The 17,977-nt window shown below is 45.6% G+C and overlaps 1 protein-coding gene across 7 annotated transcripts in view; it reads right to left on the reverse strand.

Moving 5' to 3' along the window:
• LOC138742169 (dual specificity protein phosphatase 8-like) overlaps positions 1-17,977 on the reverse strand; it is a 229,213-nt gene that overhangs the window by 19,751 nt on the left and 191,485 nt on the right. The window contains exons 1-2 of one of the 7 annotated variants that reach the window (XM_069896340.1): positions 7,399-7,640; positions 6,944-7,028 (exon numbers count right to left, since the gene is read on the reverse strand). The exons of 5 other annotated variants lie outside the window; for them this stretch is intronic. In XM_069896340.1, coding sequence (XP_069752441.1) covers positions 6,944-6,977 — 34 coding nt within the window. In that variant the 5' untranslated portion in view covers positions 6,978-7,028; positions 7,399-7,640. Of the gene's footprint in view, positions 1-6,943; positions 7,029-7,398; positions 7,685-17,977 lie in introns of those variants that run through there. One more of the 7 variants, XM_069896334.1, reaches the window with a different exon arrangement.

The following is a 17,977-nucleotide window of genomic DNA, read 5'->3' on the forward strand; positions in this document are numbered from 1 at the left end:
TGGGGGGGGGGTTAATTTCATGGTTTTTGGTGCCCTGTGTCAGTCCACTGCTACCCTAGAGTCTGCAAATGCTGCTGCTGAACACAAGCACCACTAACTTAGGCACAGATCTCGCAGTTGCAGGATTTTATTCTGAAACAGCGTCGGCTTCTTTAACAGTTGGTTTAAACCTGTACGGAGCCGCTGGCATAAGGATCGGGTGGTTGAACTCTTCAGGGCAGCGCTGTGTCTCCATTCTCTGATCTCTTGGGTCTGCACCAGTTATAACAGCTCTGGCAACACTGCCATTGATATTAAACCTCACCTCTTCTGCTATTTGCACTGTCTGCACGGAGATTGCCTCTGCCGCAGTACCAGCTGGCAACAGGAGCCACAGAGTTCCCACAACAAGCACTGAGACCTGCCATCATTAGCACCTGTGAAGACTCTTGGCTTCTCTCCCGGAAAGGCTAACACTGATTCGATGAGAATGATCAGGTGATCCAGTAGTTACAAATACAAAGTGCCCATGGATTGGTAAAGTCCACCATGTCTGACCTGATCAACAGACAATGAGTGCTGAAAGAAGAGGTCTAACAAGTCAGCTAGAACTACGATTAAAAACCTAACTTTGCGACATGACCATCCATGGCCTGGACAAAGAATTTCCTCACTGAAGTTCTAAGGTTTTGTGAAGAAATTCCAGTTACAACCTCTCACATCTGGGAGGGTGAAATATATTCCCGGTAACCTCAGAGATGACATAATTGTAACTGCATTCAGGAAAGGCAACAGGTTTGACTGTGGTAACTGCAGAGGGATGTCCCCTCCCATCTGCCACAGAGAAAGATATTCCTGGGGCCTCTGCATTGTGGACAGAGGGCTGTTCCCTGATTTGCAAAGACGATTTATTCTGTTCAGAGAGAGACACACACAGCATTCACGACCTTCACTGCGTGACAATGCCAGGACGATGTGCGGAACGAAACATCACACTTTTGGACTTTGCTAAACCCTTTGACTCTATCCACGGAAAAGACATCTCAGATTTGGTTGCCTGCATACATTCGTCTGCATTTTACATCGAGATAGAGACCCTGTTAACAGAAAATCTTGTTTTCACTGTGGTGAACGAGGGAAGAATTTAAGCCAAAACAGATGAAATCTCTTTGAATACTGCTTCAGAGATTCTTCGCATTTGCTCAGGTGTGAACTTGAAGTGTATCCGACAGTAAAACAATCATACGTCACTGGGAGGAAACTGGAGCTCTTGAGGGAACCCATGTGGTCACAGGAGAACATGCAAATTCCATGCTGTCAGCGTCTGTGGTCAGGATCTAATCCAGGTCACTGGAGCTACGAGGCAGCTGCTCTTCGAGCTGCCCTTCCCCAACAAAGGAACATAGGAACATAATGCGCCATGCTACGAGAAGTCAGGACAAAGGTAAAGGCTCCATTATTGTCACGTAACACTACATTTAGAATGTAACATACATGAAATTCTTTAACTTTTGTCTATTGTAAGGCAGAGAGAGAGAGCACCGCCACTTTGCCCAGTGCCCTCACAGAAACCCACAGCTCCTGGTGTTCCTAGGTCTCCCCTCCAAGTACTGACTAGGTTTGTGCCTGCTTAGCTTCCGAGATCAGGCCATCAGATTCAGGCTATTAGGTACAAGTATCTAAAAGATTTATCACAACAGTGTGTTGTAAGCACTGCCACAAAGGACAGAAGTGGTACTCCTAGACCTGCCATTCTCAACCTTTTTTTTGTGGTTATGGCCCTGTTAGGACTGCTCAAAGTTTATGGGCCCCCTTACATGTGAAGCAATCAAGTTTAGTCGGTTTTTCCATACTTCTCTCCTACCAACTACACAAAAGAAAATTATGATTTCAGTCCGTGGCACCCCTTAAATTTGCTGTGGAAGTGGTTGGGGCGGGGGTGCTTCTGCCCCACGTTGAAAATGGCTGGTCTAGACGTGAGACAGAGGGCTATCAATGGAGGGTCAAAACAAATGGACAGAGGGCAAGTGGCCAGAGCTGAAGGGGCTAAAACTGGAAAACCTGCAGCAGACCACTGTGATTGCAGTAAAAACACAAAAAAGGCCGGCGAGACTCAGCAGGTCTCACAGTGTTCATAGAAGGTAAAGATAAATAACTGATGTTTCAGGCCCGAGCCCATCTCCAAGGAATAAACTGGAGGACGTCAGAGCATCTGGTGGGCACATGAAGTGACAGGCTTAAAGTCCATGTGTTGTGTGACTGGGTGCCAAAGTGGGTCAGTGCGCGCAGAAGTTAAATTGACCTTGTGCATGCCAGGACAAGGGAAGCAGAGGTTGGCGTGAACTCAAGTTCCATAGAGCTCAAATTCTGCTCCTCTGTGCAAACCTGCTGATCAATTTATGTAGGATGCAAAAGGAAGAAAATGACCAGTTTCCTTCCTGCGAGACCAAAATAAACCCGGGTCAGACTCTTTAGCATGGTGGTGTTCGCCAGACCGTCAGTTTTATTCTCCCATAATTCTTTGGTCTGCTAAAGATTACTGTGGGCACTGGCACATTGGTCTGGGCTTTATTACGCCCTCACAGGCCTTCTGGGAGGCCTAGCAGAAAATTGGCCTGATCTTAACAGCTGTCACCTCAGTAGCCTCTCCTCACTTGCTTTGTGAAAAGATTGTTCCCTTGGTGGCAGAGGTTAATTACCACGGCCAGGCCTGTACACAGAGGCTGCCCAGATCTGTTAGAAGTCCATCACCTTGTGCATGAAAATACAAACCTTATTTGCCCTTGCACCTTGCAGAGGCATTTAATTCTTTGTGAGACTATGATCTGTTTCTACATATGGTCTTCAAATGAAAACCAATTTTAAAACCTGGCTGCTTGTAAGATGTTTAAAAAAAAGCAGCCAGGCAGGGAGTAATGGCACATCTATTATTTGCAGATTTGTTCAAAATTGCGCTTCATGGGGAATATAAGGAAGAGTAATTCACCCAGAAGGTACTGCAGGCACGATATTTAATAAGTATTAGGAATCCCCAAAGCATAGGAGAGGGCAGCCTTTCAAAGTCTGTAAGGCCTTTACATGTTCCCTGGGTGCTCCGGCTTCCTGCCATGTTCGAAAAGTGTACAACTGTAGGTCAATTGCTGCATTTGGGACTCATGGGCCAGAAGGGCCTGCTACTGTACTGGAGTTCTTAAAAAAGTGTTAGTTAATGGGATGTATAAGGGGGTACTCAATGGTTGGCATGGACAGTATAGCCAAAAGGGCCTGTGACTATGTGACTCAAGGTAAGGAATGTGAGGAGAGACTGAATGGGTGGGAGAAAATGAGACAAATGTGTTGATCACATACTGGTGGAAAAATCAGTTGAGGGAGCTGTGATCTCACTCACCCTGGCCCAGCTGCTACCACAGACGAAAACAGAAGTGTGACACTGACCCACAGTCTAAACACATCTGCATCTTCTCTCCAAAATGGCAAGCACCTGGCCAGTTCATCACTGGTGGAAGCGACTGATAATGTATTGCCATCAAAATGCCATTCATTCATTGTAAAGAACATAACCTTGGGATGGGAGGGAGGGTGAGTGGCAAAGGAGGGAAACAGCAGTGGAGAACAACACCCACACTTCGATTAATCAATAGCATGGAACATTTGTCCAAAACAGAGCTGCACCATAAAAAGGGACCCCCCAAGCACCACGCTCTTGATCAACATCGGACCTACTAATCACACCCCTATCCTGAGATTGGCCGAGTATTTTTTACTCTCCCTACTTTCCACTACACAGCGAGCGATGCAATAAAATTATTATCTGTAAAATGAGAAGCAATGTTGTATTTCTGAATATCAAGTTCAAATTCCAAAGCAATTGCTTTTAATTGTTGGAAAGTTAAATACAGCAGCCAGTTGATGAGTCCCATTCACTTCAAAATGGGTGGAACGTAAAGGGGAGGACAGAGAAGCACATGGACACAGAAGAAACATAACACACTTGAACCGTACAGTGTACTCTCTTAACAGAAACATTACACATTCAGAATCTACACCCAGTGTAGTGTTTCAGCTCGATTTCCCCTCCTCCTCCACACAGCCCCAATCTGCTCTTTTAGCCGCGTTACATCACCTCCTTGATTTGACAATTACATCACATCACCAGTGATGCAAAACACAGGTGCAGGTCAAAACCTTGCTCTGAAAGCCCGTAATAAATCATTTGTCTGCTGGGTCAGGGTACGTTCTGGGTCTGAAAATCAGCCTGATTCCTTAATTGGAAAGCTCTGCAGTTCCCCACATAATACACAGATGAGTGAATCAGCCTCAGTGCTGCCTATTAAATTATACCCTGGTGTTTGGCTAACCTGGAGGTAGTAATCTGATAGGTCACCAATTAATGGAGCTTGTTGCTTTTTTATTTTTGATGTAACATCCACTCTTTTTAGTTGCATCTCTCAGTAGCAGTCTAATGTTCAGCTCCACACAAATGTAAATATTCAGCAGAAAATTGTAAACATCAAATGTTTATTTAATTCAACCTGAATTTAAAGGACTTGAGGCAGATGTGGATGTAGAGGCAGGACGGCCAGATTAGATTAATGCTAACATAAAGCAACGAGGTCTTTTCACTCACTCTCATTCCATGCACAATCACGTGCATGTACACACACTAAACCTTTTCACTGCTATCAGTGTCCACACAAATATACACACTACAGACCTGGGAGAGCGGGGGGTGCGGGAGGGGAGAGACACAGCACTCCTCCACAGGGTTCTACCAGCCAGTCCTACTGCCAATAGCCTGTTAAAGGAGCTGATGGTGTTTTATTTTAAAATCTTGCAACCACAGGGTCTGGGCCCAAGATACTGGTGTCGGTTGGTTTTGGCAGTGGCTTTGAGGGGTTGCAGGCTCCAGGGGACTGGTGCAGGTCACCAGAAAACAGAAAGATCACCCCTTGTTGGAGGAGAAGCAGTGGAGACATCCCTATGGGGATGGTGATCACAGCGGCAGACCAGTGAGGGGGTTCTGTGGTTGAAGAACACACAGGAGGTGGACCGTTGGCAACTCGAGGCGAGGAACCCACACATGCTGGCTGCAGGCGACTAGCTCGAGACTGGCTGAAGGGATACCAGGTATTGGAACCGGAATACGAGGGTGTGCCGAGGGCAGGAGGGGCTCCAGGCACTGAAGGCTTTCTGATGGTATTGGAAGGTGGGCTCTGGAGCCCTGGGCAATTTCTGCTGATGGCAAATCTTTGTTTGCCTTATGGCAGGCTAAATGCAATTTTGTGCAATATTACATTTGTTTTTATGATGACAATAAAGGAATCTCCTAAAAAAAAATTGAATCGAAGACTGGAATATGGGGTGTATTACAACCAATCCAACATCTGGGCCACTTTTAAAAAAAATCAGTCTGTGAAGGGTTTCCTGAGATTGTGAAAACATATCTTCTAGAGATGCAAAAGATGAACACGTTGCACTGCTTGCATTGTCTTTCACACCACCATGTGAAACAGAAATTTATATGAAACAAATTTACCTGACTGTAATACCTGTCTAACCATAGCTGAAACCCGATGCTTGCAATGCACAGTTAGCTCAACTAAAGGATAGATCTAAATGCAGGTGCGAGAAATAACATTTTTAAAATGCAAGAACTGTAACTTTGCCTGGACAGCATTTACGGATAAATGGTATACAGGCATGCACTGCTTGACAAATATTCAAATTACAAAAACTCGCTTTTAGAAAAGAATTTGAATGGGTTTTCGCTTTTATGAAAATAGCCTTCAATAGTAGTGAATGGGTCTTTGCTTTACGCCATTTAGGCTTATGAAAGGGTTCCTAGGTACCCTCTTAGTTTTGTAAAGTAGGGCATACCTGCCTTGCCCCTCCAAATTACTAATGTGTATGAGTCCTAAATACAAGTTCAATTATATTTAATAGAATATTTTACAAAATAACTAGCACATTCACTGCTTCCCCATTAATGACCACTAAAAAAGGGGAGCTGCAAATCAAATCACACCTTGACAAATACTGCTGCACATGAGGAACATAAATTGATGCTAAATGACAACCTATTAAATTAAGCCCTCAATGACTCACTGAGACTGTTCAGAAGATGAATGCAGCTCAGTAATGAGATTACAAAGGGGAAAACATCCAATAATTAAGCGTCAAAAGAATTGAGAGAAGTTTTTTTTTTAAAAAGACACAACTCGGAACACTACTTGGAAGGATGAAGAGCCAATAAATTGGGATTAAATCTCCCGTTGTTAAGGACACAAGGAAAGAATTCCCTCAGTTGTATAATTTTACGATTCATACCAACTAGAAAGCCTGTGAATGATTTCACTCCAGATTATTGCCTGTACAAAATGGCTGTGTGGACGAGCTACAGATGACTCCTTCAAAAAGTGTGACCTGTCTTGACATACGATAACCATGATGAGGTACTCTCCAAAAGTTAAAGTAGTCTGAAACTTGTCTTGCAAGCCTGCACCCTGCTATGAGAGGCATCTGACTTGATCATTGCTGGTTCAGAGCTTGCAGATGGATGACATCATGCAGTATTGTCTCACCCTCAGGAAGAACAGAGTGCTCCTTCACCTCTCCCTCTCAATAACCAACTTGTTCCGCCTCATCACACAGAGCTTCCTTGCATGAGACTGAGCACCCAGTCGCCTTCCTACCTCCAGCTTCAACCCGTCCCCAATGACTTGCTCCCACACCACTTCTACACAAACCCCTCCCCACCACAAACAGCCGCCACTTGCCCAGTTCTCTGACATCAAGAGAAGTTTATCCGGAGTGGGATTTGGCTCAGTAAGATAGCCAGCGTTTACAATGGAAATACCATGCCTGAGGCATGACATCAGTGAGAGCAGAACATGCCCTGGAGAGGGAAATGCAAGCAGCTGATTCACAGTACGTTCAAGATAAAGTAATGAAGACAATATCTCACCCTTTGGTATGGAGAAAGTACAAAGAGGCGTCATCCCATCATTATTGCTCAAACACAGGAGGGACTCATCCACCACCAGTCTCCTCTGCGGGATATGTTCAGTCATGACATAGTTCACCAACTATTCGCTCTCTCAGCTGTCACCCCCGACAATGTGGGTCAGGTCCCACACTTGCTGAAACGTTGAACCCTCCCCACCAATCTTCTCTCTCTCGCCCCGTCCCGCGAAGGGATCAACGCCGCCTGCCTGAAGTGGCCCCGGTCCAGCTGCCAATGCAGGGTTCAAGGAGCCGGCAGCGGGTTCCCGGGCACGATCCCTTCAAGCTCCCCATCCGTGCAGATCAACACACGTGGGTCAAAGGCACCGCGCCGGCAATGCAAACTGTGCGCGCACGAACTTGGGTCGAAAGCTCCCCCCACTCCCCCCGGTTTAAATCCCCATAATAAATCCACACCTCGGGCTTCTCTCCCTTCTTTCATCCGCCTCACTCGGATCTTCAGCTTCATCTCCGTTTCGTACATTTTCACAGCGGATGGCAGTCGCTCCCGAAAGGCGAGTGGGACCCGGAGCGCCCGGCTCTCCCCCCCCTCCCCCGCCGCCGTTTCGCAGGGGGTGTGTGTGTGTGCACGGATCCCCGTGCGCTCCGCTCCGCGCCGCCCTCCGCTGCGACTGCCAAGGCGCCCGGCTGCAGCGCAACTCCAACACAATACCGGAGCGTGACATTGAGGGGCGGGGAGAGAGGAGGGGAGGGGACATTCCTGATTCACCGCGTCAATATTAGGCCACCTTCAACCTGCTTTTGCAACAGCGAGGTTGCCTTCTTTATGGGGGGTGGGGGTTGAGGAAGGGGCTCTTAATTACTGTCAACATTGGTTAGATTAATTAGTTTTGGATGTCTGAGCCCTTTCCCCTTTCAAATTATTAGTCGCCTCCGAAGGTAGGGGCTTGCTTGAATGAGATACTTTGTATAGTGTTTGTTTTTTAATTTTTTATTTTTCACACCATAAATCACAATAGCCATGATACACACTTTTTCTTTTCCACACATTTACAGTGACTTTTTCTCCCTCCCCCCCCCTCCTCCCAAGCCACCCCCCCACCCCCCCCCCCTCTCATCCATTTTAGGTATACAATCTAGGTTGCATTAATTCAGTTAGACAATGTTGTCATTCAACAAAAATACACCAGAAATTCTACTGAGTCCATTCTTTTCTTTTCTTCTCCTTCCATCAACTTAGGTAATGTTTGTTCCCGGTAGGTTTTCGCTATTGTATTTAATGTAAGGCTCCCATACTTGTTCGAATATTTCAATATTATTTCTTAAACTATATGTTATTTTTTCTAATGGAATACATTTATTCATTTCTATATACCATTGTTGTATTTTCAAATTATCTTCCAATTTCCAGGTTGACATAATACATTTTTTTGCTACGGCTAGGGCTATCTTGACAAATCTTTTTTGTGCATCTTCCAAGTCAATTCCAAATTCTTTATTTTTTATGTTACTTAGGAGAAAGATCTCTGGATTCTTTGGTATATTGTTTTCTGTTATTTTATTTAATATCTGATTGAGATCATCCCAAAATTTTTCTACTCTCTCACATGTCCAGATTGCATGAATTGTTGTTCCCCTTTCTTTTTTACATCGAAAACATCTATCAGATACTGTTGGGTCCCATTTATTTAACTTTTGCGGTGTAATGTATAGTCTGTGTAACCAATTATATTGTATCATACGCAGCCTCGTATTTATTGTATTTCTCATCGTTCCAGAGCATAACTTCTCCCATGTTTCCTTTTTTATCTTTATATTTAAATCTTGTTCCCATTTTTGTTTAGTTTTACCATTTGTTTCCTCATTTTCCTTTTCTTGCAGTTTAATATACATATTTTTTATAAATCTTTTGATTAACATTGTATCTGTAATCACATATTCAAGGTTACTTCCCTCTGGTAAACTCAAGTTGCTTCCTAATTTATCTTTCAAGTAGGATCTCAGTTGGTAATATGCCAGCGCTGTATCTCCAGTTATATTGTACTTATCTCTCATTTGTTCAAAGGATAAGAATCTACTTCCTGAAAAACAATTTTCTATTCTTTTAATCCCTTTTTTTTCCCATTCTCTAAAGGAAAGGTTATCTATTGTAAAAGGGAGTAGCTTATTTTGCGTCAATATTAGTTTTGGTAATTGATAATTTGTTTTATTTCTTTCTACATGAATCTTCTTCCAAATATTGAGGAGATGATGTAATACTGGAGAAGTTCTATGTGGTACCAATTTTTCGTCCCATTTATATAATATGTGTTCAGGTATCTTTTCCCCTATTTTATCTAATTCTAATCTCGTCCAGTCTGGTTTTTCCCTTGTTTGATAAAAATCTGATAGGTACCTTAGTGTTTTGCTTTTTAATGTAACATAGGTCTCTGGACTGTTTGTGTGGCTGTACGAGATTAGTTATTGTTATGTATCAATTGAACATTTATTGGGCAAAACCAATTAAAAAAAACATTGAAAAGGGGGGACCAACGTGGTCAAGAGCAAAGGTCCCGCAGTTTCCCAGTTCAGACATCGTGCAGGGCAGGTCAATGCCAATTGTTACCTCTTTTCATTGGAAAAAAAAGTCCCTATTTGGCAATCGCACCTTTTTTTAAAAAAATTGCCGGATTTTGTCCACTTCCAAATGACCAGGGATGTGTGTGTGTTTTAAGAAAAAAAAACTTTGGAGGGGAGTTCTTTCCCTCCGGCGACACCGACTCGTCTGCCAGGTCCCCCACAGCAGAAGGCTCCGCAGCGTTTGGTGCCCAGATGCCAGGCGGGCTGCTGGAGGACGGCACGCCATCGTCCTGCGCTGGGTCCGAAACATGAATGGGGCGCGCACACGTTCACGCTTTCGGTGCTGCAGCCGCGCAGGAGGAAAAGAAGGAGCCGGATCGTTCCGGTTCGCAACTTCCCCTCCCTCCTCGTACAGTGGCTCTCAACCTTTTTCTTCCCACTCACATCCCACTTTAAGTAATCCCTAGGGCCATCGGTGCTCTGTGATTAGCAAGGGGGTTGCTTCAGGTGGGATGTGAGTGGAGGGGAAGGTTGAGAACCACTGCTGTTGAGAACACCCAGTTGTTCCTGAAATATTTTGCATGAGAAAAATTGTCATTGGCCCATTTCCTTTGGAGTTATGAAACCGTGCACCTAACGAGCCAATTAAGTACAACAATGTTTTTCAAACCTTTTTTCTCACCTGAAGCAATCCCATACTAATCACAGAGCACCGATGGCCTAGGGATTACTTAAAGTGGGATGTGAGTGGGAAGAAAAAGGTTGAGAACCACTGTTCCAAGAACACCTGCCTGCCCCTTTCATAATGGGGTTGGCATTCTGCCTGGCTTTGAACTTCATTCCACCCGAACTACTTTATTATGGGGCACGGGGCAGCTCACAGGCAGGGCAGCACAAGGCAAAGACACAGCTCGCTGGGCCATCTCCAACCCAGTGGCGGTCCTTGCTTCTCTACAAACCCTCAGGGGGCAAGGGGGACTGTCTATTTCCAGGTTCCAGCACAACTACAAGCACCCAAATAAAGCTGGCATTTATAATGTCGCTAGAAACAGGGCAGGAGAAGAATAAATTAAGCTCAGTCCACCAGCCACGGGATATCAAAACCCTTTGCAATGCTGAAGTGCGGGAATAAGGGTAAATGGGATTGAAATCGTTGACAAGCTAAATCCAGGCCTGGATTAACCATTAAGAAAAATAAGCACGTGCTTAGGGAACCAAGGGGAGAGGGCACCACAGAGATTTTTCTAGTGCCGGATTTACCATGGTGCAGCTGAACTAGGGCTCCACAATAAATTACAAAAGATATACAGGTTACATTTAATATAGTTGTGGGGTTTGGCCTGGAAGAAAACTGAATTTTTAATCTATTATTTTCACATACAGGACTTATTGAGTCTTAATGTCTTGCCAGTTAAACAATGGAAGGGTTGAGGGGGAACCATTGTTGGGCTGTGCTTAGAGCATCAGATGGCCATAATCAGGCCCTGGCTAAATCCCATAACCATATAACCATTTACGGAGCAGAAACAGGCCATGTCGGCCTTTCGAGTCTACACCAACTTTCCCTTTCCCTTCTGCTGACACCCCGCCCCAGCCAAAACCCACTGCAGCACTTGTCCATTCCTGGAAATACTGACGTGTGCACAACCCACATTCTCCAGCGGACCTTCAGGGCAAGGTCTGCAGGCAGAAGTAACAAGAAGGAAAACACTCAGCAAGTCAGAGACAACATCTGCAGAAGGAAAAACACTCTGCCCTCTTGACCTGAATCCTTTATAGTCTCATTCTCTCTCCTCCTCGTCCCGCCCCCCCACTCAGCTCACATGTGCAGCCTGACCAGCTGAGTGTTTGTAGCATGTTTTTTTATTGTGGTTTGGCAGCATCTGCAGTTTAAAATGTTTTTGCTGGACAACAGTTTGCGACTGGCGTTTGAGAAGGAGGCCAATTGGCCTCTCTTTCTGCTTCCACTGTCTGTATCATGACTCTACTTTGCCTGCCCTTATTTTATAATCCTTCCTTACTATAACCTAACCCCAACAAGGTCAGTGTAATGGATACCGCAACACCATTACAGTGCCAGCGACCTGGGTTCAAATCCGGCTCTGGCTGTATGTTCACCCCGTGTCTGCATGGGTTTCCTTTGGGGGCTCCAGTTTCTTCCCACGTTCCAGTCGTGGGTTACGGATGTTAATCGGTCACATGAGTGTATTTGGATGGCATGGGCTCAAGGGGTGGTGGGAGGGGGGGAAGGGCTTGTTACTGTGGTGTACCTCCAAGTTGAAAATTAAAAATAAAGTTAAAAAGCCTTGTGATGCCAGTGCTGGAAATATCAACTGACCCTGGTTCCAAAGTGTTTTTTTTAAATTTCACTAACCTTTGTCTGCAAATAATAATTGGTGCTTTGTCCTGGACTTTTGCAGCGGGGGACATAATTTCCCCTTAGGTCCAGCGTCGAATATCTCCATCCTTTTAACTTCACCCAATTAGACCAGTGGTTCTCAACCTACTTGCTCCAATGGGTCATACAGGCAGAGGCATCCCACAACCACCCACCCCTCATTTGAAAAGCACTTTGTATCCGTTTTGTATGGACACACAGATTGGGCTACAAACTGCCCTGCGGATCAGATCATCTCACAACTTCTTGATTAGAAGGGATGGATCATAAGGGCTTCATCCACTTCCGATCCGGACTGCCTGAGGCCTTCCCAACAGGAAGTCAGGAATGCAATTGCAGAGGAAGGGGTTTAGAGACCCACCAGGCTCAACTTCCCTACCGGGTACTGATATCCAATCAACCATTTTTTTTAAACAAAGCTGAGAAATTAATTATAAAATGTCTCATCTTTGGGAGTTTGTGGGTAAGGTTTAGCATCTATGAATAGGCACCAAGCTCCCTACCCCACCTACTAAAGTGGGAGTCCAAGGGCCACCACTCTCCAATGAGCATGTAAACTGATTAATCAGATCAGAGAACACTGGCCTAGATGTTCAGTGACATTGATTCCCTGTAGCATGAATCAAAAAGCCACAAATATTTCAGATGTATGAGTATTAAATTACGTGCAATACATAAATTGTGGTTTATGCAATACATAAATAGCTGGCAGGTTTTCGCATGGATTCTAAAAATATAATTACTGCAAATTTTGCATAGGTATTTCCCTGAAATGAGTTAGGTGTTATCAGAGAGAATGTCAATCACAAGCATTGAGACAATGTAATGTGCAGCTTGTCACCACTCCTTCAGTCAGGAAGGCACCTGCAGGTATGAAAGAATCTGCTGCAGGCAGGATCAGCATTTCAATTTCCATCGAACCCTGGGTAAAGGGAGTACTGTAAGCAGTGGTTGTGATGGTGCACGCCAGTTCCCGAAGTCCAGTTTGCCTTAAATGCGATCCAAAGAGGGTCTGCATGGACTCATGCGATCAATTCTTTTGTTCAAATTGACTTCCCAATAATAAATAAATCAGAACAGGGATGAGGAGAATTTTGTTTTATACATTGGATCTGAAGTACATGACGGGAAGAGGTGAATGGTGTCAATCAACAGGGAAAGTGAGTAGACTGAAAAAGGGAAAATAAGATGTCAGAGGCACAGGGAAAGAACAAGAGTGTGTGATTAACTGGATAGCTGCTTCAAGCATCTGGCACAGGGAGAATGGGTCCTTGAGGACTCTACAACTGGATGAAAATGGTTGTCGGGTGATACCATCTCCCCTGATTTTCAAGGGCACGTTGCTTAACTGAAGCACTGGTCTTCTAAGAATGTGTCTATATTATATCATCTGCAAGGCATTGCATTGATAGAATGTATGAGTGGAGCTTGTTACAGAAGTTCAAGAGTGGTTCTAGGTACAAGCAGTCAATTGATTGCTGATCTGAATGAAGCGTTTCATGAGGTGGTAGGGGAGATGTACATTGGAAATAATGCAGCAATTCTGGAAAAGTCAGTGTTCCCTTCTCTATCACGAGGTTCTGATTAAAGTGCAACATTTGACAACCGCGGGGCACTGCAAGTTACTCGACCAATCAAACTGCTGCAAAACGAAACCTTGGAGAATTGAAGATTCAAGATTCCTTCATTGTCATGTTATGGTGGTCTGTACATACTGTTCTGTGTATAAGTGGCTGGCTCACCCACTGATGACTCGATCCTCTGTAAACCCTCCCCCTGTGACCTGGCCATAAAGTTTGACTTCCCTATCCCCTTCCATTCATTTGAGTGCATGGAGTTGGGCCCAGCTGAAGTCTAATGTGTATGAAAGCCTATCGTTCCTTACTCAGCCTTTGGAGTCACTGATAGTGCGTATGTCTTTCTTTGGCTTGGCTTCGCGGATGAAGATTTATGGAGGGGGTAAAAAGTCCACGTCAGCTGCAGGCTCGTTTGTGGCTGACAAGTCCGATGCAGGACAGGCAGACACGGTTGCAGCGGTTGCAGGGGAAAATTGGTGGGTTGGGGTTGGGTGTTGGGTTTTTCCTCCTTTGCCTTTTGTCAGTGAGGTGGGCTCTGCGGTCTTCTTCAAAGGAGGTTGCTGCCCGCCAAACTGTGAGGCGCCAAGATGCACGGTTTGAGGCGTTATCAGCCCACTGGCGGTGGTCAATGTGGCAGGCACCAAGAGATTTCTTTAGGCAGTCCTTGTACCTTTTCTTTGGTGCACCTCCGTCACGGTGGCCAGTGGAGAGCTCGCCATATAACATGATCTTGGGAAGGCGATGGTCCTCCATTCTGGAGACGTGACCCATCCAGCGCAGCTGGATCTTCAGCAGCGTGGACTCGATGCTGTCGACCTCTGCCATCTCGAGTACTTCGACGTTAGGGATGAAAGCGCTCCAATGGATGTTGAGGATGGAGCGGAGACAACGCTGGTGGAAGCGTTCTAGGAGCCGTAGGTGGTGCCGGTAGAGGACCCATGATTCGGAGCCGAACAGGAGTGTGGGTATGACAACGGCTCTGTATACGCTTTATTACATGAAATTGCCTTCTGCCTTTCATAAGGCAAAGGGTCGCCATTATGTCGCCCGCGCCCCTTAAGGTAAGAAAGAGAAGCAAAAGAGAGTCCCTTCAGAGTGGCCGTGGATTCATCTCCAACACTCCTGCACCCTCACAGACTCCTCTTCAATTCATCGAGAACCCGAGCTCCAGATCCAAACCTCCGACACGATCAGGAGGCTTTCAGCACTGGAGGCCCTTCGGGAGCCCTTCCTGCCTTCAGTACCCTCTCGAATCCTGGCCCCAATACCTGGTTCCCGTGAGCCAGCAGCCTCTGTGGGTCCTTCAGGAGCCACCCCCCGAAGGTCTGCTGCCATGGTCACCATCCCCTAGGGTTAGGGTCGTCTCTCCTGCTTCTCCTTCTCAACGGGGGGGGGGGGGGGGGGAAACGTTCTCATTTTGTGTGCCCTATGCTGGGTTGCTGCTCCCCAGGAATCAGTAACGCCTTGTGGCCACTGCCGAGATTAGGTGCCACCTACTTGGGCTTAGACCCCAGGGTTGCAGGATTTTAAATAAAAACACCGTTGGCTCCTTTAATAGGCTGTTTAAAGCCTGTATGTGGAGCCATGGGTGGTTGAACCCTTCAGAGCAGGGCTGTGTCTCCACTGCCCACACTCCCAGGTCCGCACCAGTGGCAGTGCCTGGTGTAACAGCAGCTCCGGCAGCGTTGCCATTCTTCTACCCAGGATCCAGGTTCGATTCCCCCATTCTCCTGCGCAATCTCATGAAGTCGGTGTCGGTTCACTGGGATTACCATCCATTTTGACCAAAAGAAGTCAGTCAGGACTTTCTGCTCGTGATCCGAGCTGGAAGAAAGTGTACTGTTCTGTCATGTGCTAAACAGTGGCTCAATAGTGATACCCAACTAATCAAATTACCGCTTGGCTCTTGCCAGTGAGAGCTCAGGTAAATAAGTTCTCTCCCCACCCCCGCCTTGTGGAGTTTGGTCTGCCAATAAGGAATTAATGATGGTGTGGACGTGAAAGGGATGGTGGGCAAGAACACTGAAATTGCAAACTAAAATCGAGCAAGGGGAAGGCAGTGTTTAAAGTTCAAGTAGCCTTTATTTGTCTTTTTAAAACCAGTACGCAGTTAAAAAATGAGGCAACATTCCTCCAAACACCATGGTGCTACATTAAGCAACACAAGACTACATGAAGACAACGTTAGTCACACCATTACTACACAAGACAAAGTGAATTAAAACAGTGCAAAAATACAGTAATTAATAAAAAAAACTAGACAATCGGCCCAGTAGAGACAAGCTACAATAGACTAGATATTATAAGACTGTGACAGCTTGAGTGAAGAAACCGCCACACGGTTCACACTCCATAGGAGCTCGAAAGCCTTGACAGCATCTGCCACAGGGCCCCGTGATCCAACACAATGCAATCTTCAGGGTCTCCTGAACCAGGTGCCTGAAGCTGTACACCAGAACAGGAAACAACAACTGCCAAGTGATGTCAAATGGTCGGACTTCGGCTTGGTCCGCATTCCAACACAACTGCCTTCCCTATTATCCCACCCCTCCTAAAGGTTAGTGTAATCCCAACTACAAACCCTGCTTCCCTTTCCACTGAAGCCCAAGGGAGTCACTTCCAATGTGACAAATGCTGAAGACATTTCCTCTCCAAGGCCAACCAATGTGCACACTGTGGAGTTTTGGTCTCCTAATCACAGGAAGCACATTCTCACTGTTGAGGGGGTGCAGCGAAAGTTCATTAGACTAATTCCTGGGATGCCAGGACTGATGTACGAAGAAAGACTGGATAGACTTACTGGAATTTAGAAGAACGACAGGTGATCTTATTGAAACACTGAAAATTCTGACATGATGAGACAGGTTAGATGTAGGAAGAATGTTCCCAATGTCGAGGAAGTCTGGAACAAAGAGTCACAAGGCCTTTTTATAGTGGTGGGGGGGAAGTAAATGCAGATATTCTCTGTCTCTACATCGCTTCACTTACCTTCATAAAAACTCAAGAGGGTGGATTTAGCAGACGAACTTCAATCTGTCGGGGGTGGGGGGGACATTCAGAGGTGGAGCAACTCTCTTCACCTCCCCCGTAGAGGTAATGTTGCTGAAAGCGGCTGCAAAGGGGACGGGCGGATGACGTCACCAGCCTGTGACCCAGGAGCATGAATTTTAAAGTGCTCAGTGTGTTCAGATACTTATATTACTCACATCAATCACATCACTACTCTGCTCATATGAGTGACGGCTAAAGTATTTTGTTCTTTGGATGAGAGGGAATGTCTATATTAATTTTTAACTTGCATCAGCGAGGGGCGGCACGACTGCACCGCTCGACCCGCCTCCTTCCGCTCCGGAAGACGGCTCCCGCGACCCGGCTCTATGACGGTAACGCTAGACCCACCTTAAAGGCTTTCTCCGTAAAAAGGTAAATTCACCTTTATTTCCCCCCGTTGAGCCGGCTTTAATGCGGGGTTGCACCATGAAAAGGCCGACAGTCTGACGATAAGAGGCAAGTCAACCCGGACTGGGATGAGGAGACACATATTCACTGAAAGAGGTGTGAATGTGTGGAAAGCCTGACCACAGAAAAGTTTCTGAGGCGAGTTCATTAGATATATACAAAAGGGAGTTGGATGTGAGCCCCATTCACTAAAGGAATCAAGGGACCATAGAGAGAAAGCAGGAAGAGGGTACTGAAGTTGCATGAACAGCCATGATAGTATTGAACGGTGGTGCAAGCTCAAAGGGCTCAATAGCCTGCTCCGGCACCTATTTCCTATGATTCAAATGCATTTCTTTCTCGGCACTTCCACTTAAAACACCCCTTTCCCTCAGAGGTCTTCCTTTTTGTGATTTTTTTCATGTTCTCATAGCCAATTCCAGCATCATCACCTTTCCCTTCGTTCACAAAACAGTTCCTTGGGAGCTGGTTGAAAGTCGGGCCAGCATTCCAACATAGTTTCTTCTCCACTTCCTTCTAACTTTGTTCCTTGTCAAGCTTTCCAAGTTTGCAACAGCGTAAGTGCTCTGGGACTCCAGCCAGTTCCCTGTCCCTCTTGCTTGCAACAGACTGGGTGGGAACCTTCATTGACGACAGCGAGGCATTTTTTTTTTCTTTCCTTGCATTTTTGTGAGGGAGCCGGCTGGCCAAATTTAGAATCGTGTCGAAAGGGAAAAACTCAGTCATCGTCTTGGAAATGTGTGCTTACAATGTGGTGACCTCATGGTTATACAAGTGCCCCACTAATCGGCAAGAGATAAAAAAAGTTCTAAAATGGGTCACTGCAGCAGCTGTAAGCTGTTTATGGCTGGCCTGACAAAGTTGTTCAAATAAAGCTTTTCCAGCAGTATTTAATCAATGCTTTAATTAAAGTGATAAATATGTTTCCGTTTAATGTTTGCATATAAACTTCCAGAAGTGCAGTTCAATTCCATCCCTTCCTCATCTTCCACCAAGGGAGATGGGTTGAAGCTTTCTGCCCCAGTATTCCCAATACAATCAG

This window comes from Narcine bancroftii, chromosome 1 (genome assembly GCF_036971445.1).
Source record: "Narcine bancroftii isolate sNarBan1 chromosome 1, sNarBan1.hap1, whole genome shotgun sequence".
In the NCBI taxonomy this organism is placed as follows: domain Eukaryota; kingdom Metazoa; phylum Chordata; class Chondrichthyes; order Torpediniformes; family Narcinidae; genus Narcine; species Narcine bancroftii.